Here is a 24,117-nt window from a genome sequence, read left to right as displayed (position 1 = left end):
GGAGTCAGTATACTGTGTCTGAGTGGGGAATTCATGTTAAAAGCTCAGGAAGCGATAATCTCCTTAAATCCAATATGTCTGTCAAACCACGTGACCTTTGACATGAGAGGAAGGAACTAAAGTTGTTTGACAACCTTTATAATGTATTCTGTATGTTTAGAGACATCACTGCGAACCGTAGTAAATAGACACGCATGCGCATAAATACGCAAATATGCAAATTCCTAAAGGGAACCATATATATGATCCCGTGTGTAAAATGTTGTTTTTTTTCGTCTATAAGAATCGTTTGCTTCACAGCTGTCACAGAGATGCTATTTAAACATGTCAGGCTAATGAAAAAAAATACATGGTGTTTTTCGATCTATTAACTTTCAGGAGACTGATATTATTTGTAACTTACATGGCCGAACGAAATATATACTTAACCGCAAAAGAAACGTCACCATTGATAGATATATGAGAAACCTTATTTGTCCAAACACCGTAAACATACTTTGAGACATATAAAAAAGATGAAACTTGGCAAAACTGATCATCAAGGTTGAAATTAAAGTGTCAAATGTTCTTAAAGTGAAACACAACACTAGTCTCTGAGAAAATGGCATCACAAGTCGGTATCTCGTCTGTCCGCCATGTGCATTGATGGCTGCCGTGCAACGTCGATACATGAGGCGGTTGATGAGGGCCATAGGCACTTGAGCCCACATTCTGAGGAACGCCTGACGCAGTTCAGCTGCAGTTGTCGGCCTTGGTCGGGCGTCATTCAGCCGTCATTGAATCTCATCCCACAGGTGCTCAATGGGATTTAAATCGGGACTGAGGACAGGCCACTGCATGGTTCTGATGCTATTCTGCTGGAGGAAGTCTCTTGTTGCTCTCGCAGTTTGGGCACGGGCGTTATCATGCTGAAACTCGTGGTTGCGGCGACGTGCCAAATGAGGTATGGCGTGTGGTCTCAAGACTTGATCAATGTACCGAGCTGCTGTGACACCATTGCCTCTCTCTGGACCGATGTTCTGGAAGACCACAGGGCCGACCCTCTGTGCAAACTCCACCCCACACCATTATGCTCGGACAACCCCACGAGTCTCTCTCAACAACACAAGCATCCGAATAACGTTCCCCATGGCGTCGCCAGACTCTCTGCCATCTGCTGTTGAGATACAGTAACGGCTCTCGTCTGAAAAGAGAACTCTTCTCCACTGCTGGTGGCGCCAATGCTGGTGCTGTGTTGCCCACTGAAGACGGTCCCGGCGATGACGTGGTGTCTGAATGGGTCCTCGGTGTGGCCTGTGACAGAGGAGGTGTCTGCTCGTCAATTGTCGACGCACGATGTCCGCACTAATGTGTCGCCGGTGTGTCCCCATTGTCTGTCGCGCAGTTTCCGCAGAAGAAACAAAGCGATCTTGAAGATGCTGTCGCACAATCTGACGATTCTGACGTCGGGTGGTGACCCTTGGTCTTCCACTACGTGGTCGATCATCTGTAGTGTTGGTGGTCTGGTATCGTTGCTGGAGCCTGTATATGGTCCTTAGGTGGACTTGAAATGCATTGGCTACTTGCCGGGCGGTTTGTCCAGCTTGCAATCGTCCAAGGGCTTGGTGTCGCTGATTTCAATTTTGGCATGTGGTAGCAATTCAATAACGAATGAATGTTAACTGATCTGGCCGGATTTTTTAAAAGGGCAAGAAATGGGGGAACGCGTGTGCATTTCAATTTGCACGGAACTCACGTGCATCGGGTTACCATGGCCGTTGCCGTGATGCGTTTGGGCGATCGGTTTTATTGTCATCTGCTTTGGTTTTTTAATCATCAAATTTCATTTTTCCGGACAAGGTAATGTTAAATTTGAGAAACTTTGACAAAAATTATCCAGATATTTAAATGACAACTTTTCATGCAATGTTACTTGGGTTGACGTTTCATTTGCGGTTCAGTATATAAAAGAGAAAGCTTTGTCTGATCATTCCATTACAGAATTAATTAATGCGCAGCATCGCCCAGCGCAATCCACGATGTCGTTAGAGTGAGTGAGTGAGTATGGTGAGTATTAGCAATGTTCCAGCAATATCACGGCGGGGACACCGGAAATGGGCTTCACACATTGCACCCATGTGGGGAATCGAACCCGGGTCTTCGGCTTGAAGAGCGAACGCTTTAACCACTAGGCTACCCCACTAACCCTGCTCTCACTAGAAGCGTCAGTACTAGTTGTCGTGGTGGTAACTGTTCCAGGCATCGAAACAGATACCAAATATATGAAGAGCTTAGAACCGTAAGGGCCAATGTCATGTGGAGTCCGTTTTGAGAAAACTAATGAAAACCATATGGATTCCTAAGCTTTAACACATTCCGGCAGCAGACATATAAATATTGCTATATAAAAGAAAGATTTAAAAAAAGAAATAAACTTACGTTTTTTATTTGTGTAAGGGGAAAATGCCAATGTCTGTATTTGGGCCCATTTTTACCCTCAGGCATTTGCATGGGATTTAACACGTGAGATTGATTAAACTACTACTGAAAGTATAAACACATACTATTGAAGCTCTTTTAAATGGTTTAAACTAATGCCAACTTTGTTGAAATAGTTGAAACATAATAATAATGTTTCCAAACTTTCAAAATCTCTTGATCAACCACACACGGAAATGAGAGCTAAAAGGGCCAAAATCTAGCAAAATGACTTTGGCCCTTTGGGAACTGGTCCTTTTAGAGAATTGTAAGTAGGTATATTTCAAAAATGTATTTCTACAAGTAGACAAGAACTCATAGATGTTATATATACAATAATATGCATAAAGGCCCAAAGTGCATTTTGGCTCCTTTTGGCGCTAAGCTCTTCATATATACTAGACAACAATTGATAGGGGTATTCTGAGTGTCCGGGTGGGGGGTAAATCTGACTGGTTATGTGGAGATGCTGTACCAATCGTTATACGCTTCATTTCAAGTAATAGTAAAGAAAAGTAAACATTTATAAATATCGTTGTCTCCCTGTTTTCGAGTGTGAGCTGTCACAGAGTCCCTTTGTGGAGTTGAGTAGTTTTGTTCACACTCACGCATTTGAGTGAACTTGGGATTCATTTTGTCTCCTCTTGGAAGAGACGTGAAGCTTGCATGCAGCAAAGTCTCACTCAACAACCTGATGTTGAAACTATGCCATACCTATAATGATATTGCGGAAATATTTTAACAACTTCACACGTACGTACGCACGCACGCAACCGATCTTCCCGTGGGAAGGGAGTTAATTGACTATAAAAGACCAAGTAATCGCATTACGAAACCAACATCCGGTTCGTAAACTGCCATTCAGATTTCGGTCGATTGCAGGATTTGCAAAGCATGTGTACCGTCAACTTTGCGTCAACATATATTTTTCAAATCTTTTCATGTTTTGTAATCAGCGTACACTTGATGCACTTCTCGAAGTGAGACCCTTTTTGTTACAATATAGATCTTGCAATTAATTATCGATCCTATCGTCTTCAATGGGCGCCTCCATTTTGTTTGAAGCAACTGCAAGTGATATGAGAGGGGGAATCTGACTGGTCAATAGTAAGGACAAAGAAGGGACATAACTCTGGTAACCACTGGTCGTGCTACGATCGAACCCAGAAATTCCGGACTAGTTCGGCAAGGGTGGAAACTGGACTTTTATAGTCAGGTAACTCCCTTGTCTCGGGAAGATGCACGCAACCCTGTCTTCTTTTGTTTAGTATTACTCTTAAAATGGAGCTCAACATGCGTCAGTTCCATACAAACTTCGCACCAATTTCATACGAAAACATCTCCTGACATCCAGTCTGATGTATTCCCGCCTCCAAATTCAGAACATCTCTATCACATGTTAAATAATGAGTGAGTGAGTGAGTGAGTTGGGTTTAACGCCGCTTTTAACATTATTCCAGTTATATCACGGCGTGTCAGCTTAATGTGGGAGGAAAGCCCAGAGTGATGCAGGTCTAAGACGTTTACCACTTCGGTGAAACTCACGAGCACGGGTATGGTGCTGACAAACCTAGAAACATAATTCGGGGCGAACCGGGATTCGAACCGTCAATCATAGGTTTCTGGCATGCCCAAGGGACGCAACTCTGCACAGCGAAGCGCGGCGCCTAAATGTTAAATAGTATGTTATAGGGTAACGCTGCTTGAAAACAGTACGTGCTTGCGATTATTAACACCTGAGTCACCTGAGTTCACCGATGATATCTGGCAATCAGAGTTGACGAAATTCAACCCGACTCCACCGGTGTTACAACATATCTGGCAACCAGGGTTGAGGAAATTCAACCCGACTCCACCGGTGTTACAACATATCTGGCAACCAGGGTTGACGAAATTCAACCCGACTCCACCGGTGTTACAACATATCTGGCAACCAGGGTTGACGAAATTCAACCCGAGTCCACCGGTGTTACAACATATCTGGCAACCAGGGTTGACCACATTCAACCTGAGTTGGCCAGTGTTAACCAAGTGACGTAATACGTTTGTCCTCCAGTGAGGTTAAATCTCATATACAGAGATGTTGTAATATTCCGGGAATTATATCTGATATTGCATACATATTTGCTGTATAATGAGTTTTAATATCCCAGGAATTTTATTAGTACAACCGTTTACATTGTAACATTTGAATGGTTTTTTTTGCCAGAAATATAATTTGCATTTGAACACAATGTAATGAAATGTGAAATCAAATGACAAATATTTTCTTTATATTCCCGAGGATCGAACACGCAACTTTCGTATCTGTGACTGTACCACTGGGCCACAGAGGCGCTGATAAATCACAATACTTTTAAGAATGTCTTTTTCCAGAACCGTAAGCCAGCAACAGATATTTTACGTCCGCTTCCTAAGGTTCGTGGAACGTAAAAATGTTGTTAAATGTTTTTAGTTTCTTTTTTCGGTTTATTAGTTAGAAAAAATATTTCCCCTCGTTTTTTAATGATATTTAAACCATTACCCTCGGTTGTATCCCGCGAATGCGGGCTTTAAACTTAAAATACGTTGGCTGTGCTTTATCCTACACTTAACCTTGGGCAGTATCCGAAATAAAACGCACAAAATGCAACCTTAGATATAATGATGGTTTTCAGGAGACAGGGAAACACGTACAACAGCCATGTGTACCGCTATAATACACAACTACGAATGGTTAACGAGTATTACATTTTTTTGACAAAGTACATTGTATCTTTTCCATTTAATGCTTTTAAAACAAGAACTTTCAAATTAACAGGATGAAACAGATATACAAATTCATTAGCAAAGTCTCATAATTTATTCTAACGTATGTACAATGTATATCAGTAATCGAAAGTTAAATTACACTGACACATATCAAAATACATATATACCATCAATACATAGTCAATTATATTCATTCTTCATGGTTGAACCCCTAAATGAAGGGGGCACGGGTGGCCCAGTCGTCTAAGGCGCCGCGATTCGCTGTGCAGAGTTGCGTCCATTGGGCATGCCAGAAACCTATGATTGTGGGTTCGAATTCCGGTTCGCCCCGATAATGTTTCTAGGTTTGTCAGCACCATACCCGTGCTCGTGGGTTTCACCGAAGTGGTAAACGTCTAAGGCCTGCATCACTTCGGTCTTTCCTCCCACATTAAGCTGACACGCCGTGATATAACTGGAATACCGTTAAAAGCGGCGTTAAACACAACTCACTGACGGAAACGAATAAGGATTAACGATGACGTCACTTGGAGGTCGCAAACCACAGTACGGCACCCCAGGGGTTCAGTAGGTGTGGGCAACCAAGGTCAACCGAAGTATGACGTAAGTCAGTTAACACGTGCTTATATTGGTCAACCAAGCTTACATTGGCTGTACCTTGGTCAACACGGGGTCAACACGGGGTCAACACGGGGTCACCAGGGTCGTCTAAGGCTTTGAAATCGAAAGCGAGCTCAGAATGTATGAAGCGGCAGTAAAATCCCAATGTTTCATTTTGCTTTTCAGTATTTGAATGAACTTGCGTAGATAAATAAAACTTGTGTGAGGTAAATTATTGAACTATTCTCTTATTCTGTCACCCTGGTAACATTTCCTGTAGACGGACTGGCAAACTGGTAACATTTCCTGTAGGCGGACTGGCAATTTAAACTGGTAACATTTCCTGTAGAAGGACTGACACCCTTGAAACATTTCCTGTAGACGGACTGACACCCTTGAAACATTTCCTGTAGACGGACTGACACCGTTGAAACATTTCCTGTAGACGGACTGACACCGTTGAAACATTTCCTGAAGACGGACTGACACCCTGGTAACATTTCCTGAAGACGGACTGACACCCTGGTAACATTTCCTGTAGACGGACTGACACCCTGGTAACATTTCCTGTAGACGGACTGACACCCTGGTAACATTTTCTGTAGACGGAATGACATTCTGGTAACATTTCCTGTAGACGGACTGACACTGTTGAAACATTTCATGTAGATCGAGTCCGACACCCTGGTAACATTTCCTGTAGATGGACTGACACCCTTAAAACATTTCATGTAGATTGAGACTGACACCCTGGTAACATTTCCTGTAGACGGACTGACACCCTGGTAACATTTCCTGTAGACGGACTGACACCGTTGAAACATTTCCTGTAGACGGACTGACACCCTGGTAACATTTCCTGTAGACGGACTGACACCCTGGTAACATTTCCTGTAGACGGAATGACATTCTGGTAACATTTCCTGTAGACGGACTGACACTGTTGAAACATTTCATGTAGATCGAGTCCGACACCCTGGTAACATTTCCTGTAGACGGACTGACACCGTTGAAACATTTCCTGTAGACGGACTGACACCCTGGTAACATTTCCTGTAGACGGACTGACACCCTGGTAACATTTCCTGTAGACGGACTGACACACTGGTAACATTTCCTGTAGACGGACTGACACCCTGGAAACATTTCCTGTAGACGGACTGACACACTGGTAACATTTCCTGTAGACGGACCGACACCGTTGAAACATTTCATGTAGATTGAGACCGACACCCTGGTAACATTTCCTGTTGACGGACTGCATGGCACCCTGGTAATATTTACGCAGATTGACTGATACCATAGTAACATCCATTGACAGTTAATGTACATAGGTGGTTTGGGGATTTTGTTATAAACAGAATAAAACATTTTTGAAACATTTGGATGGATCTTTAATTTATTAATAAAATTGATACATATTGAATGTTATCTTTTAGACATCCTGAAACTCGGGAGTACATGTTCCACTTCTCGCTCCAAACCTACTGGAGCACATGCAGGTGGGTTTCAAGAATGTCTTTGACAGACTGCGCGGAAAATCAAAGCTGAGATCATATGGAATCGATCCTATTGTTGAGATGTTCACTTCCAATGTCATTGACATTGTGCACTTATCAGAGTTACGTCCCTTTGGTGCCCGCATACATCATTAACATTCGTAACTAGGCTTGCTAATGTGACAAACAATGCACCGTGTGTCTTGTTTTGTATTGTTTTATCTAAATTGATTGAAAAATTACTAAAAAGTAACACGAACATATATTTATTCATAAGGAATATATAATTTGTTGTGCGTGTTATCGGCGACAGCTAGAAGACGACATGGCGATAGCAACTGAGACTTTCGAGCGAATATGAGTGTGAACACGTAGCAAGTCGCAGATGACTCGGGATGGCGTCCTTATTGAAAAATCAAATTTTGAAACATCTATCTAAGTAAGTATTTACATTTGATAGTCATTTAAAATCACCACAATGCGACTGTGTCCCGGAAGTCATGACCGAAACACAGTGACAAGTGCTCAGATATATGTCAAACAAGTTGTCATTCGAAACTAGAATTAGCAGACATCTCTACATCTGATTGTGATTTCAAACAAAATCATGAATTTAAAAAATCAACTCCATATGGGGGATATGGGGTAAAGAGAACCGTAAATGGTGATTATTTTAAAAGAAACAGGGGAGACATGGGTCAATTGGTGTGTAGAATATTAAATAATTTAATATGACTCATAACGCAACAGGAGTCAGAAAGGTGTGGGCGTGTCCGATGTCCACAAGGACATGGTTGTCAAATTTGGCTGTTTGTCTGTTGTAAAGATAGGTCTTATCATCAGGAAGGAGACTATAATTTCCAATACAGAAACATATGAAAAAGTTGTCCCTAAATTTGTTTCCCATGTACCAGGTCCCATGCCAGTGTTTGATGGGTGTCGGTGTGGGTCCATAAACTGTACAACACAGGTTATGATAGCCCTTCAAATTTTGAAAATGGAACATTATGTTTTTATGTTCAAAAATGGGCAAAATAAGTGATACCATCATACTTTAATATATACAAACAATTAAGTAGCAATAATACCACATTAAAATATATTTTGCTCCAGGATAATAGATCTGCATCCATGTGTTACTTTAGTGCATACTAGACTGACAGATGACCAACATCAACAAGTTTGTTTATCCCCGAAGGATATTTTACGTCATCCTTGATTATCATCTCTCCACTCCATGACGTTAATCTACCTATGGCATCAAACATTCGCACTCATTTTCCGCGAAGTTCATTTTCAGACGCTATTATGTATTGATTGCAGGTTTTAGATATAATATCTGATTTATTGAAACTAGACTGTATGCTGAAATGTTTTGAAATAATGCTTTTATTACATAATAAACTAACGGGTGCAAAATAAGATATTTTTGTACACTCCGCACACATGGCGATTTTTACGGAAGTAATTTGTTAAATGTGTTTCTTACCGTGAAGATCCGGGGTAGAATAGGTCTTCAGCAACACATGCTTGCTGTAAAAGGGGACTATGCTAGTCGTAAGGGGAGACTAACAGGCTCTCGTGGTTAGGCTCGCAGACTTGGTTGATGCATATCATCGTATCCCAATTGTGTGGATCAATACTCATGATGTCAATCACTGGATTGTCTGGTCCAGAATCGATTATTTACAGATCGCCGTCATATAGCTGAAATATTGCTTAGTGCAGCGTTAAACAACAAACAAACAAACAAAACTTGCTTGTAGTAGGACTGGTAACTATATAATACAACCCTGACTTCGATAATTTGAGACTGAAACCATGCATAGATGCAGGCGAGAATGTCAGCTGATCTGCCACTAAGGACAATTTCTGTCGAAGGATGTGAAAAAAACTTAGTTGAAAATCCCCGAGAGCAAGAGACTTGTTGTTATCATTAGGTACTCAAAATTGCCAGAAAGTCCCCCAAAATGTTGTCAGCTATATACTTGTGAAATGTCACTAGGTTGAAAAAGTAGTTTTTGAATGCTGTGTATCATGGTGTATGTGCTTCTGGATCCTGTGTGTAACTGTATCTAAGTGAGTTAATATCATGGTGTCCGGAACTGAATATAAAGAGCTTGCATCTGTATCAACTTATTACGGCACATATACAGTGGGAGAGATTTCCATCATATGCCGCAGGTGCTTATGACAACTTGGTCACAAATATGCGTCAGACTCCATAAAACTGTGTTTTACTCGGACAACAACATATCATTTATTAGAACTCCAACAGTAAGCTGGTAAAGATCATTGTTGGAATATTGATGATCCTACCTGCACTTACAAGTTTATTTATAAGGTTTAAAAAAAAAGAATTGGTTATCAGCCAATGCCTTTTGAAAATATAGTGCGGGCGGGCAGTGGTTTGTTGTTTTTTTTGCTTGTTCAAACTAGTATGTAACCAAATACACAGTTGTGTACCATCACCCTGGGAAAGGGCCTCCCTAAAAAACAAGCACATAAACTCCTATTGTCACCATGACCATAACACAAGATGTGCAGTGGAGAAGTGAGTATGTAAAGGTAACTGCATGCTATATTGGATCGCATTGTTTTAGGTATCAGGATTTTTTTTAAACAATTTGAAAATGGAAATTAAAACAAAATGTGCGGCAGACTTTATGATGATGTGGGCGGTGCCTGAGAACCACGACTATTATCTTTTTTAGCTTAATTTGTTTTTTGGTTATTATGTCTCCTGCCAGTAATATGGACCCTCATATAAACAAGAAAGAAGTGAGCAAAGCTCACATACCCCCGTTATCCCAGCTGGTCAACAACAAATAGTAAATAGTTTGTTAATTAATGAAATATTACATATTTCTAACTGATTTTAACATCAATGTTTTAAAAACTAAGATTGAGCCCCCCCCACACCCACACCCAAATCTCCCATGTTACCAGTGTTCACTACAAGGAAGTAGATCACCATGAACAACTTTGAATAAAAATTTGATTGAGGAGTTACATAAGAAGAATTATCAAAAGGACCAAAAATTTTTGATAGAAAAACACATAAAAAATGGAATAATATCATATAAGAAAATCAATAATTTGATAATTTCCATCTGGCCTTAACCGATATGGTAAAGAATTCATAAATTCAAACTAACACAAAGCACAGATACTTATGATGATCTACATGAGTGGAAACAAATACATAGTTGTGTACCATCAACCTGGGAAAGGGCCTGCCTACAAAAACAAGTATGCAAACTCCTATTGTCACTATGACCATAACTCGAGATGAGCAGTAAAGCAGTGCGCATAAAAAAGTAAGGATTATTTATTCTTTTTAAAGGGGCGGTCGGGTAGCCTAGTGGTTTAAGCGTTGGCTCGTCACGCCGAAGACCCGGGTTCGATTCCCGACATGGGTACAATGTGTGAAGCCCATTTCTGGTGTCCCCCGCCGTGATATTGCTGGAATATTGCTAAAAGCGGCGTAAAACCATACTCACTCACTCACTATTCTTTTTAAAATGGAAATAAAAACGAAACGTTTGGCAGACTTTATCATGTTTATGAAGACGTGGGTGGTGCCCAGAACCAAGACTATTATTTTTTTTTGCCTAATACATGAGATTGTTGGATAGCATTTTGTTTTACTTTAAATAATGTGATAAGCAAATATATTTTACTTCATCCTGAACAACAATGTCTAAAGCTAAATTGTTGGTAAAGACTCGTTTATTTCCTTGTGAAACAGATGGGATTAACCTCGATATTCCTGAAGCACTGTCCAAAATAACTGACTGCCTGTGGCTGGTGTCTTCTGTCAGGCTGCATGAAATATTCCTCCACCTGCCCACTTGTCTAGCAGATAATTTTAAGACTACAATGTACTTCAGTATTCCCGCTGGCTTTTGAAACTGCCAGTCCTTGTGGACTGGTAACTCTAAAAATTACCAGTTCCCCCTAATTTTTGCCAGTCCCAACTTTCAACAAATAAAAAAAATGTATTAAAATTATTTGGTTTTAATTCATTCAACATCATGTTTAGTGCAAATATGTCATCTCTGAAGTAACTTTGTTAAATCTGTACGTCATTCACACAAACTTCAGTCACAATTTTCTCTTCTTCTTTTAATTAATATTTCCAGATGAGGTCGCTACAAATGGACATTTAACCTAGAAGTAGACAAGGGGAAACCCTGATGGTAACAGACAAGCTGACTTTGTTCTAAAAATGTACTTATAAGATTATCGCCAATGTTTTGTTTAACAACAAAGATTTAAAAGTACTATATTTGCCGGTCCATAGGGACTGGCAGTCACATCAATAACCGGTCCAAGCCTAATTTAACCGGTAAAAAACTGGTAATTACCGGTAAATGGGAACGCTGTTACTTATGTATTCAGTTTTATCCTTACTCCACATTGATTGGCAAGAAATTGGTTGCATTATTTCAACTGAATCAAGATGTGATTTTTCTCACACTGTCTTCAGCATGTTCAGCGATCCATTATTAACAGTGGATGAAAGGAAGTAACTACGCTCTAATTAGTCAATCTGTCTTAATTTAAGTGTATTGGGATTGATATTAAGATGCTTAATCAGAAATACTTCTTGGAGTTTCAAAAACACAGTATGCAAGGATACATTTAAATTCAACTGTCTTGTTGGGTTATAAAATTATTTCAGACACTGTCCTGAAGTAGACAGTAAATAGGATCGAAAATATGCTTTTCTAATATTGTTTTATTTATTTTGTTGAGGGTTTTTATTCAAGACTGAGAGGTTATATTTAGCACATTAGCCTAAAATCAAACCATGTTTTTTGTTTTTTTGTCATCTGGCTAATGGCATGACATGACAGACTAATTGTCGTAATGTGAAAAAATTGTGTGTTCTTTAAGTTCTTTTAAGTGGTATATTTCACGTGTGTCACAGTGCACTCATAAAGATGTTTATGTGTACCTTTAGAATTAAGAAGGAAACTATTGATCCATGTTCAAACTCAGATAATTCTTCATCCTTCCAATTCTTTCCACCCAGACCCGTGAAGATTCCGGGGTAGAATAGGTCTTCAGCAACCCATGCTGCCGTAAAAGGCGACTAACGGGATCGGGTGGTCAGGCTCGCTGACTTGGTTGATGCATGTCATCATTTCCCAATTGCATGGATCGATGCTCATGATATCAATCACTGGATTGTCTGGTCCAGACTCGATTATTTACAGACCGCCGTCATATAGCTGGAGTATTGCTGAGTGCGGCGTTAAACAACAAACCAACCAAACCAATCTTTCCACCCGTGAAGATCCGGGTTGGAATTGGTCTTCAGCAACCCAAGCTTGCCCTAAGAGGCGACTAACAGGGTCGGGTGGTCAGACTTGCTCGTATCCCAATTGTGTTGATCAATGCAATGATGTCAATCACAGGATTGTCTGGTCCAGACTTGAAATTAAAGTCCACCGTCACGTAGCTTGAATATTGCTGGAGTGTGGCTTTAAACAACAAACAAACAAAATCCTATTCATTGAAATAGCGATTCCCTTTTCATTTTCTCAAACCCTCGAAATATTTGTTCATCACTCTGTTCGTTATGTCATGATTTGTCATGTGTTTAGTTGTTTGAAAATACATTTATCACATTTTAATGAACACCACCACAAGGCATTGGGGTTTAAGAAATATCTATTTTGAATATGTCCCTCAGCCACCGAGAGCTTATTAAAATCACAGTACCACAATGATTTTAGCTGTGCCCTTGGCATGATAACTGTGTTTATCCCGAAATGCGTGATATGTACACAGTTAAACTCAAGGACATTTCCTGCAGATATCTGGACTATGTCATCATGTCTGTGACAATGCCTGTTTGTGTTAAGAAAATGTCTTGATGATTTTGACAATCAGTATCAGGATGTTTTAGCTTTGATTGAGAGGCATTTCTGAGAAGTAGGTGGATGACAAAGTCAACAAAAAGTTTGTGGATAACAACTTCTATATTATAATTTATACTGCAACAGTGCTAGAAATTGGCACTGGTTCTATATTTCTGTAGTCCTTGTCAGATTGCCAAATAGTTAAGGTATCCTAAGGACGAGCCGAAATTTGCCCTTTTTAAGGATTTTGCTGTGTTTTCATTATAAGGACTATGGACTAAAACGACTAGTCTCTATTGCTGTGCAATAACAACGGTTTAATTGAAGATCGTGTATCACAGTGCCAACTTTCATAAGAACCTGCTACTCGATGGGGGGCGGTCGGGTAGCCTAGTGGTTAAAGCGTTCGCTCGTCACGCCGAAGACCCGGGTTCGATTCCGGACATGGGTACAATGTGTGAAGCCCATTTCTGGTGTCCCCGGCCGTGATATTGCTGGAATATTGCTAAAAGCGGCGTAAAACCATATTCAGTCAGTCAGTGCTACTCGATGGAACCCAATGTAGTTAATAGTTAATAAATACCATTAAGTCTGCTAAGAATGGCTCGTCTCACTAAGAAATATCTGACGTGCAACACTGTCTCCATGTTTCATTGTCCCCCAGTCCCCCGTTGTCTTCTTCCTTTATTATGATTTGTATTGTTCCTTTGTGTGTTTGACCGCCTCCGTGGTCTAGTGGTAGAGCGTCCGCCCGGAGAGCGGAAGGTCCAGGGTTCGATCCCGGGCCGCGTCATACAAAAAGACGTTAAAAGATTGTACTTGTTGTTACCCTGTCTGGCGCTCGGCATTAAGGGGCTAAAACAAGGACTGGTCGGCTCGGAGTCAGTATACTGTGTCTGAGTGGGGTATTCATGTTAAACTGCGGCATGGTATCTCAGTGAGCTAGCACTATAAATCGGCATCAGTCCGGACTAGTACAAGCAGCCACACACACACATACACGTGCATGCACGTCGCTATATAAGTGCAATAATCTTGGACGCGACGTTAAACCCAATTTCACCTCACCTTTGTGTGTTTGTTCCGTTGAATTATTCTATTGTTTCACGGTTCTGTAGTTCCTTTGAATTCTATTTCCCTGTTCTTTAGGTCTTTGAAAGGCATTTAGATGTGATACACATGAGGGACAGAATTGATGGATGTCAACTTCTTTATTATGAGGAACACAACGTTTCAGAGTTTATGCTTACTCCTACATCAGGTGAATGAATGCTACGAGGGAGACAACATATATGTGTACCTGTAGGGACAACAAAAGTGACAAGATAACAAAGGTGGACAATTAACAAGGGAAGCCACCAGTTAATTGGCGCTGATAGGTGATTAGCAATGGACAAATGGAGGCCAACACTTAATAGCAAATTGGCACTGATGGACAACTGGAAGCAAATTATCGCAGATTGGCAGTAGGCAATGCACAAAGGTCAAATGGGAGGCTGGGGGTAGTTAGCACTGATTGTTCTTTAGTTCCATTTAGTTATTCTAATGTTTTTTTCTTTTGAATTATTCTATTGTTTTTTATTCTATTGTTTTACTATTCTTTGGAAATGTTTTGTTCAGTTGAATTATTCTATTTTCCCACTGTTCTGAAGTTCCATTAATTTATTCTATTATGTCAGTTCTTTAGCAATGTTTAGTTCTGTTGAATTATTCTATTGTTCCACTGTTCTTCATTGTTCTTTGGTTCTGTTGAATTATTCTATTGTTCCATTGTTCTTCATGTTCTTTGGTTCTGTTGAATTATTCTGTTGTTCCATTGTTCTTCATTGTTCTTTGGTTCTGTTGAATTATTCTATTGTTACATTGTTCATCATTGTTCTTTGGTTCTGTTGAATTATTCTGTTGTTCCATTGTTCTTCATTGTTCTTTGGTTCTGTTGAATTATTCTATTGTTACATTGTTCATCATTGTTCTTTGGTTCTGTTGAATTATTCTGTTGTTCCATTGTTTTTCATTGTCCTTTGGCTCTGTTGAATTATTCTGTTGTTCCATTGTTCTTCATGTTCTTTGGTTCTGTTGAACTATTCTGTTGTTCCATTGTTCTTCATTGTTCTTTGGTTCTGTTGAACTATTCTTTTGTTCCATTGTTCTTCATTGTTTCTTTGGCTCTGTTGAATTATTCTATTGTTCTATTGTTTTTCATTGTCCTTTGGCTCTGTTGAATTATTCTGTTGTTCCATTGTTCTTCATGTTCTTTGGTTCTGTTGAACTATTCTGTTGTTCCATTGTTCTTCATTGTTCTTTGGTTCTGTTGAACTATTCTTTTGTTCCATTGTTCTTCATTGTTTCTTTGGCTCTGTTGAATTATTCTATTGTTCCATTGTTCTTCATTGTTCTTTGGTTCTGTTGAATTATTCTGTTGTTCCATTGTTCTTCATTGTTCTTTGGTTCTGTTGAACTATTCTATTGTTCCATTGTTATTCATCAATGGCCACCCTGTTTGAGGTTGAAGCGTCTGCAAAAGACTCAGTATGATTATGTCATGTTTGATACATCTTAGTTGAAGGGACAGAGTGTAGTGTTGTGGATAGAGTGCTTGCTTCTTGTACAGACAGCCATGGTTTGAATCCCACATGGACAATTTGGATCAATCCCAGTCTTAGTGTATTCTGCAGAAAAAAAGTTGCTGGAATATTACTCAACATCCCAAACACGAAACACTTAGAAATAAATACAATATTACAATATCAGCAATTGATTCACAATCACCAAGCTCAATGCATGTCTGACTCTTAACCCAACACAATGCCAAGTAGCAGAATTTATGATGTAATTTAGAAAATAATTACAAATGGCTTGGTCATTTGATGCTTGTGTGTGTTTTGTCATATTAGCATGATTAGAATGATAACAGATGAACAAAAGTTAAATGTTTTTGAGAAAATAAGATAAAGACTCCAATTTTGTAATTATCAAATTGCTGGAACTGTTTTTGTCAAATAATGGCAAATATCCTACAATTAACATGAGAAAGAATGACATTATGAATAATATGATATTGAAACTAACAACCGACATCTGATAGGCGGGTTGACTGTGATCCAGGCAGGATCAGGGATGTGATGGGGAATTTATTAAACCCTTTTTTCAACTATGGAATGTGAGAAAAATGTGAATGAGACATCTTGTTGCAGCTCTTCCTCATAGTGTTATAAAAGCTTTTTACAAAATTATTGATTAAAATCTGAAATATCAATTTAAACTGAAGAATATTTCTTTTCCTTGAAATGAATGTTGTGTGTTCTGTTTTGTGTAGGCTGTCGTTTGGTTTTGGGTAGGGGATTAGCTCAAAGTAATAGTACTTGCTGTGGACAGTTAGTGGTGGGACTAAATCATACACGGTTGATCGCGACTTTTTACTTCTTGATACAAGTATCGATCACAGTCACACGAGGGGGCACGGGTGGCCCAGTCGTCTAAGGCGCCGCGATTCGCTGTGCAGAGTTGCGTCCCTTGGGCATGCCAAAAACCTATGATTGTGGGTTCGAATCCCGGTTCGCCCTGATTACGTTTCTAGGTTTGTCAGCACCATACCCGTGCTCGTGGTAAACGTCTGCGACCTGCATCACTTCAGGCTTTCCTCCCACATTACGCTGACACGCCGTGATATAACTGGAATACTGTTAAAAGCGGCGTTAAACCCAACTCACCCACCACAGTCACACGATAAGTACAAAATATTGATTCTTACCTTAAATTTTTTCTTTTATAACTGTTACACTAAACACTAATTTGTAGTGAAAGTTCATAGTGAAAACATAAATATTTTCATCCGTTGTGCCATACTTGACTCTGCCAACTGTAAATCGTCAGTGTGGCAGTTATTTGGCCATCCTCTCTGTGAAAAAGGGGGCTTATGCACCACAGATAAGAGCACATGTAAGTATAGTGATATATTGTGGATTGTGGGTAAGGTATTGTGATACATATTGGATTGCACAGTTGGTGTATCGTCCCAGCCCTATGTGCAATACTGTTGTTTTTTTTACATATCGTGTTTGGCCTGTTGCTCATCAGCTCATACTTGTCTTTATAAACTTTTATCAGCAGTTCATACGTCGTATTTCACTTCTACAACTTGACGTCTCTGTAGGCTCCGTGTCAGAAAAATTGCTTATGAATTGTGGTGATGCTGCTGCCAATTGTTTGTTACTTTTTTTATGTGCTCCATTGCTTTATGGATTTTTTACAAGAATATACCTGTCAGTGGGGGGGGGAAAGTAATTGTTTTATTGTCCTCCACTACACGTCGGCTGATATAAAAGAATAGAAATGGTTTAATGTGGGAGGAGAGCCTGCAATACAGCTGTTAGTTTAAACAAAACCCTTTCCACATCCAAGCAATGCAAACCTGTCGATTCAAGCGGAATACTGTTGTGTATCTATGCATCCTATCAATATCAGGAACAACAAACTTTATTTTGACTCCAATGATTTTTATATGTCAAGTTCAGTGGGCCCTTATTTAGAAAATACATGCTTGTGCAATGTGCTTTCACCTTTTCGGCAGGATAAAAAAAACCAACAAATTCTGAATTTTATTTTTCCATTTTAACAAATTTAAAGTTGGCGTTTCATAAAGCAAGTGAAAACAATCTGCAACTCAAGTTGTGGTGATGCTATTGGTAATGGTTGTCTTACAACTAATGTTACAATGTTTCGTCAGCCAGTCACCCACTCAATCACCATGTACACCCATTTCACGACGTGTTTAGTTAACAGCTTGAGAGTGTATGACTTCTATCTTTGTGTGGCTGTTATTATGAGATAATGTGTCTATAGCCAACGGCTCTTGTCCTAAGAGGCTCTTTATCATGCATTTATCAAAGGATAAAAAATAATATCAGACGGGCCCCTGGCAAGTTTTGTAAGCAGATAGCTGGATCATTACTGAACCTTGAAACATGAGGCCTGTTTGTGTCCAACATTTCAAGAAACTCCATCTTCAGTGCCAATATCAGAGTCTGATAATACTGTATTTGACGTAATAAGCGCCTCGCTCTAATAAGCGTCCACAGCGATTTTTGCTAATATATTGGCCAGTGAACAATTAGCAGCTCTTCCAAGTGATCAATGTACACAGGACTTATTTATCCGTGTATAATACGCACTCGTGTGTTACATACACTCCATATCATGGGCAATTAAATTCTGGAAAAATATATCTGTCGTGTCTAATACGCACAGACTTTTCTTTTGTATAATTTCAGGCTGTCAGCATAAACCACGAAATTTACGATCTTTTTACTCTTTTTTTTCACCAAAATTTTATTCAAATAAGAGCCCCCTATTTCTAATTTTGTGCGCTTATTATGTCGAATACGGTATATGTTATTTATGTGCAATCAGTATTAGTGGAGGTCTGAAGTTACATCTCTGAAGCAGTGTTCGAAATAAGCACCTGCCCGTAGGCCCGTGGCAGGTACATCTCGTGTCGGGCCCATAGTTTCAAATTTGTAAGGATCCTTATGGCCTTCAGTATATTAACATGTCAATTTTTTTCTCACAAAGAGCTGCAGTTTAGAAAATGAGGGCCTGAAGGGTTTGGTCAGGGTCTGAGCTTCTAATGTCTGTTGGTTCTGATGGCAGCCTGGCAAGTTTTATATATTTCAAACACTGCTCTGAAGTGTGTTGTAAATTTTCTTTTGATGTTGTTAGTTTAAAGGCGACATAGGTAGCCTATTATCTAGAGGTGTAACGATACGGGAGGGTCGCGATACGTATCGTATCGCGATACAGGGGTCGCGATACGATACGTATCACGATACAGTGTTTATTGGTACAAGCTAAGCCAAGTTGATGTCTTTCTGCTATCTGAAAGATGTGACAAGTACAGTTGAAGAAGATATAAGGTGTTTATTTACTGTTATAGCAAATTGTCAGCAATACAGTATGTTTTACTGAAACAACAAACTGGCTTTGAAACTGTTAAACGTAGTTCATGGGCGCGACACCCCCCCCCCTTTTTTATTTCGAAAAAAATCTTTATTTCTGTATAAATTACCACCAAATACAATAAAGAGATCTTAATTGTGCACACACCCCCACACCCCCCCCCCTTTTAAAAAAAGCTGTATCCGCCCATGTATTTCATGTATTTTCTTTAGTATAGTGCGCACCAATGTATAATCCGCACGCCCCTCTAGCGGGTTCAATATTTTGGAAAAAAAGAAATTTGAATATTATGCGCAGAAAAAAATTACACCGTACTCCTTCAGCGAAGTCCGGCAAACGAACGGGTGATGAGAAACTTCGTCAGTACAAATTCGAAATTTGAGATAAAAAAATCACCAGACATGTTGATTTACCGTTTAAATTGTATTTTTTTGTTCAGCTAGGCATTGTTTTATATCCAGGGATTAAGATTACCTTGTGTATTTTCTCGTAAACTAAGCCAGACACAGCAATCAGCTGTACATGTACACACGTTTTCATGGAATCTACCGGTGATTCGGTCAAGACACACCCAATGATATAACTTCACAGTAATTTAATGCAAGGATCGGCAAAAGTTGTATCTGAAACTATTTTTTTATCAGGAATAATATATTCCAATATATTGTTAATTTAGATGCAGCTTTTACTAAACATATTTAAAATAATAATAACCCTAAGCGAAGCAGCTGATCGCTATTGCCGGGTATTATTTTTTACATGGAACCAGTCTGACCAGTCACCGTCAAGGCTCCCGTGCACGTGATCGCGTGATCGCGAGAATTACGTGTTGACATAGAATCGTCCAACAAAAACAACTCTGACTTTTAACGAATCAAAGTATGGCATTTATGATATATGTATTCATTCTCTGTCAACTAAAATTCCTTTCAAGGCGTCAATAGCGGTAATCTGACCGTGGTTTCTGTTAATAACGGTGAAATTAATTAAAACAATATTAAAAGGAATTTTGAATAAAATTAATGAAATAAGTTACAAACATGAGTCCAGATATACAAAGAACACTTTTTTTTATAGCCAGTGTAAGTACATGAATAATTTGCGAACTTCAGTATGGATTTGTTGACATGGTATTTCCGGTGTTACGTGCTCATGGTAATGTCTTTCCATGGGGTAAAAAACATCAAAACGCATTAATTCGTGTATAATGCGCAACCCCTTCTACACAGCTGTGTTTTTGGGGGAAAAAAGTGCGCACTATACTCAAGAAAATACGGTAGGTAAAACTGTGTTATGAAAATATCGTATGTATCGCGATACATGCTTTCCAAATCGATGCATCGTATCGTGGGCTGTGCATCGGGATACAATACTGTATCGCCGTATCGTTACACCACTACTATTATCTACTGATAATGACGTTTTTAGTGCATTTCTCTTTACATGGGATTTACAGTCATCCATTCATGTAATTGTCACTGCTATTTATGTCCAATGGAATCCGTTGTGCAGATAATCAAGACTGATCCTACTTAAGTGTCAACATTTTATATTAGTAAGAAATAAACCCTTGTTTATTTTAATTTAAACCGCAATGCCATGGCATGTTTTAGTGTCCATTAATTTAACAGTCAAGGGGAGACAATCCAGACTGTCAATGGCTGATTATGCTGTAAGCAGTACCGTATTTGTTTCTTATTGTTGAAAGGGACACATCACAGGCGCCAAACATAACATGCAAACTACATGTTGTTCAACAATTTGGTGGATTTTCTCAGTCTGTTTATTTACCGCCAAACCTTTGCCCCCAAGCATCTTCCCGAGGCAAGAGAGTTAAATGACTTTAAAAGTCCAGATTCCACCCTTGCCGAACTAGGCTGGAATTACTGGGCTCGATCGTAGCGCCACCAGTGGCTATTACCAGTTATGTCCCTTCTAAGCCTCTCCTATGGACCAATCAGGTTCCACCTCTCGTATCACTTGCATTTGCTTCACACAAAATGGTGGCGCCCAGTCAGGACGATCTGATCAATGATCAAGATCTATGTTGTGATAAAAGGGATCTTACATCGCAAAGTGCATCAAATCACGTGAGCACCTTGATTAAAAACATGAAAAGATTTGGAAAATATCTGCTGACGAGTTGGCGATGCACATGCTGTGCAAATCTTGCAATCAACCGAAATCTGCACGACAGTTTACGAACCGGATTTCAATTTCGGTGCGCGATTTTGATTGGACTATGCATAGATTTGTTAGTCCAGCCAAAATGTAACTCCATAATACCAGCCTAGTTCGGCAAGGGTGGAAACTGGACTTTTATAGTCAGTTAACTCTCTTGCCTCGGGCAGATGGCCCCCAAGAGGAATCGTTTGTTTTCCTTTTCCAGCACATATGGTACTGGCGCTGGAATTTTTTTGTTGGTTGTCATTTAAGACAATTATATTGTCCGTGTACTACTAGCCTATCAACCAAGGATCGGATGATGGAGTTTAAACGTTTTATATATATGTTTTAGGAAACTTAGGAAGTTTTACATTTCTGTCTGATTTATTCAGTTCTAACTTCTAGCAACATGCCTCAAATGCTATTAAAGTCTATGAGGACAACTATCATTGGATTTATACTGGTCCTCAGGACAGTATTCTTGGGCTAGCGGATTAGCATGAATTTTTAAAATCTACCAATATTTGGTGCCGCTCCTGTGAAATTATTGGTCATATTTTTAGGCACATCATTAAACTATGCACACTCTTTGTCCTGTTTCAAGAGCAAGGGGGTAGACCAGTGGATATAGCTTTGACTCATCGCTTTGAAGTCCTGGGTTTGATCCCCATGTGTGAAGCCCATTCTTGGTGTTCCAGCTGTGAAAGAAAAGTGTAAAACCATACTCAGCAGTAGAACTTGGCGCTAATCATGGATCCTTGCCGAAACGCCCAGTAGTTATAGTATTACATTAACACATAGAAATTTGCCATTTTTAAGGGTTTTGCTATATTTTATCATAATAAGGATTAGTGGACTCAAAATGTTAGTTTCTTCCACTGATACTCTTGACTCATTCTTTGAACCCAGTGGGGATTCTTGTCAGTATTGGGGATTCTGGTCAGTATTGGGGATTCTGGTAAGAACTTTTGCTGGTCAGAACTTTTGCTGGCCGTAAGAGGCTGCCAAATGGATCAGGTGGTCAGGCTCGCTGACTTGGTCAAGAGTGTGTCATCCTACCCTGACAGCGTGGATCAACAATGACATTAAAATCAGATCTAAGTTCTCGCTGCTGCTAAACAAAGATCTGAGGACATCCCACTACGGGTCACGTCAGAATTACCTTTTGGGAACTTTGACCGACCACTGAAATGACTAGCAAGATGTCAACATCAGCCAATTAGGAAACAACTTCCTCGAGCTTTACGGCACTCGTTTCAACGTTGCGACTTCCATTTCAGACTATCCTTGAAAATATGTTGACACAGTTTTCGATTAATATATGGTTTAGATTGTATGGCAGTACTTCCCATGTACTATGCAACGCCTCTTTCGTTCAAATGTTTCTCCCACAGAAGCGAGTGATAGACGATGATTTTGATGGAATAAGTCGTATGGGCCGTAACTGTTGTTCGGAATACCCCATAATTAACGTTTTCTAGGATGCATGGTTAGGAAACATATTCCGACTGTCACTTTCATGATCTGGTAAACGACACTTTGATTGGTCGGATATAAGGTGATTAAGGTCATTCTGACGTGACCCATAATGGGATGTCCTCAGATCTTTGTTTAGCGACAGTGAGAACTAAGATCTGATTTTAATGAGATTGTGTGGACCAATCACTGGATTGACTGGTCCAGACTGCCATCATATAGCTGGAATACTGCTGGGTGTGGTGTGTTACACAAACATACTCTTTTCAGCTTGGTAACTTGTATTGTGTATTAAGCATGTTAACTTGGTACAATGTGGCCGTCAAATGATCTACTTTATGCTGTCAATAACTAGAACGGTATGACTATACAATAGTACTCATAGGTAGGCAAAGCTATACATCTCATGATGTTTTCATTTTATCCTTTCTTATTCAATGAAATGTAACAATACCAGAACTGTGAATAACTCCAATATCTTCATGGGACACTAAACTGATAAACAATAACCTCCATTAAATGGTTCAGATATGATCCTGATTGCTTGTGACAGTAATTCTTGTGTGGTGAAGTGTGTACATTACTTGGTTATAATTAATATATTTCATGTATGGATTTATGATATATATTCCGCCAGCGTGGTGTTCCAGTCATACACAGGTGCTCATGCATGGTAATTGGGGCTGGAGATAAACAGGCAACTCCCGGGAACACGGGACTTACCAGCAGTAACAGTTGTGCACACGGGGCAGCCATTGTAGTCATGTACAGATGGGAGGCCTCTGTGGTCTTTGTTGATGTATGGTGATGTGGGTGAATTCTGTAGTGTGTGTATCTCACATGGATGTTGTATTGCCGATATTTCCCTGCAGGATGGTAAATAAACATGATGAACATGATGAACATGATGCACCTTATGAACATAATGAACATGATGAACATAATGAACATAATAAACATGATGAACATAATAAACATTATGAACATAATAAACATGATGCACCTTATGAACTTGATGAACATGATGCACCTTATGAACATAATGAACATAATAAACATGATGAACATGATGCACCTTATGAACATGATGAACATGATGCACCTTATGAACATGATGCACCTTATGAACATGATGCACCTTATGAACATAATGAACATAATAAACATGATGAACATGATGCACCTTATGAACATGATGAACATGATGCACCTTATGAACATGATGAACATAATGAACATAATAAACATGATGAACATAATAAACATGATGAACATGATAAACATGATGCACCTTATGAACATGATGAACATAATGAACATAATAAACATGATGAACATAA

At 39.5% G+C, this 24,117-nt stretch overlaps 1 protein-coding gene across 2 annotated transcripts in view; it reads left to right on the top strand.

Moving 5' to 3' along the window:
• Positions 1–7,626: 7,626 nt before the first annotated feature.
• Positions 7,627–24,117, top strand: part of LOC124146866 (UHRF1-binding protein 1-like) — a 140,437-nt gene continuing 123,946 nt past the window's right edge. For both annotated transcript variants that reach the window (XM_046517381.2, XM_046517380.2), the window contains exon 1: positions 7,627–7,746. In XM_046517381.2, coding sequence (XP_046373337.2) covers positions 7,703–7,746 — 44 coding nt within the window. In that variant the 5' untranslated portion in view covers positions 7,627–7,702. The remainder of the gene's footprint in view (positions 7,747–24,117) is intronic.

The sequence above is a fragment of the Haliotis rufescens genome, unplaced genomic scaffold, assembly GCF_023055435.1.
Source record: "Haliotis rufescens isolate VD_foot unplaced genomic scaffold, xgHalRufe1.0.p SCAF_6, whole genome shotgun sequence".
Lineage (NCBI taxonomy): Eukaryota > Metazoa > Mollusca > Gastropoda > Lepetellida > Haliotidae > Haliotis > Haliotis rufescens.
The sequence above is the reverse complement of the archived record's forward strand: the minus strand, read 5'-3'. Positions and strand labels throughout refer to the sequence as shown.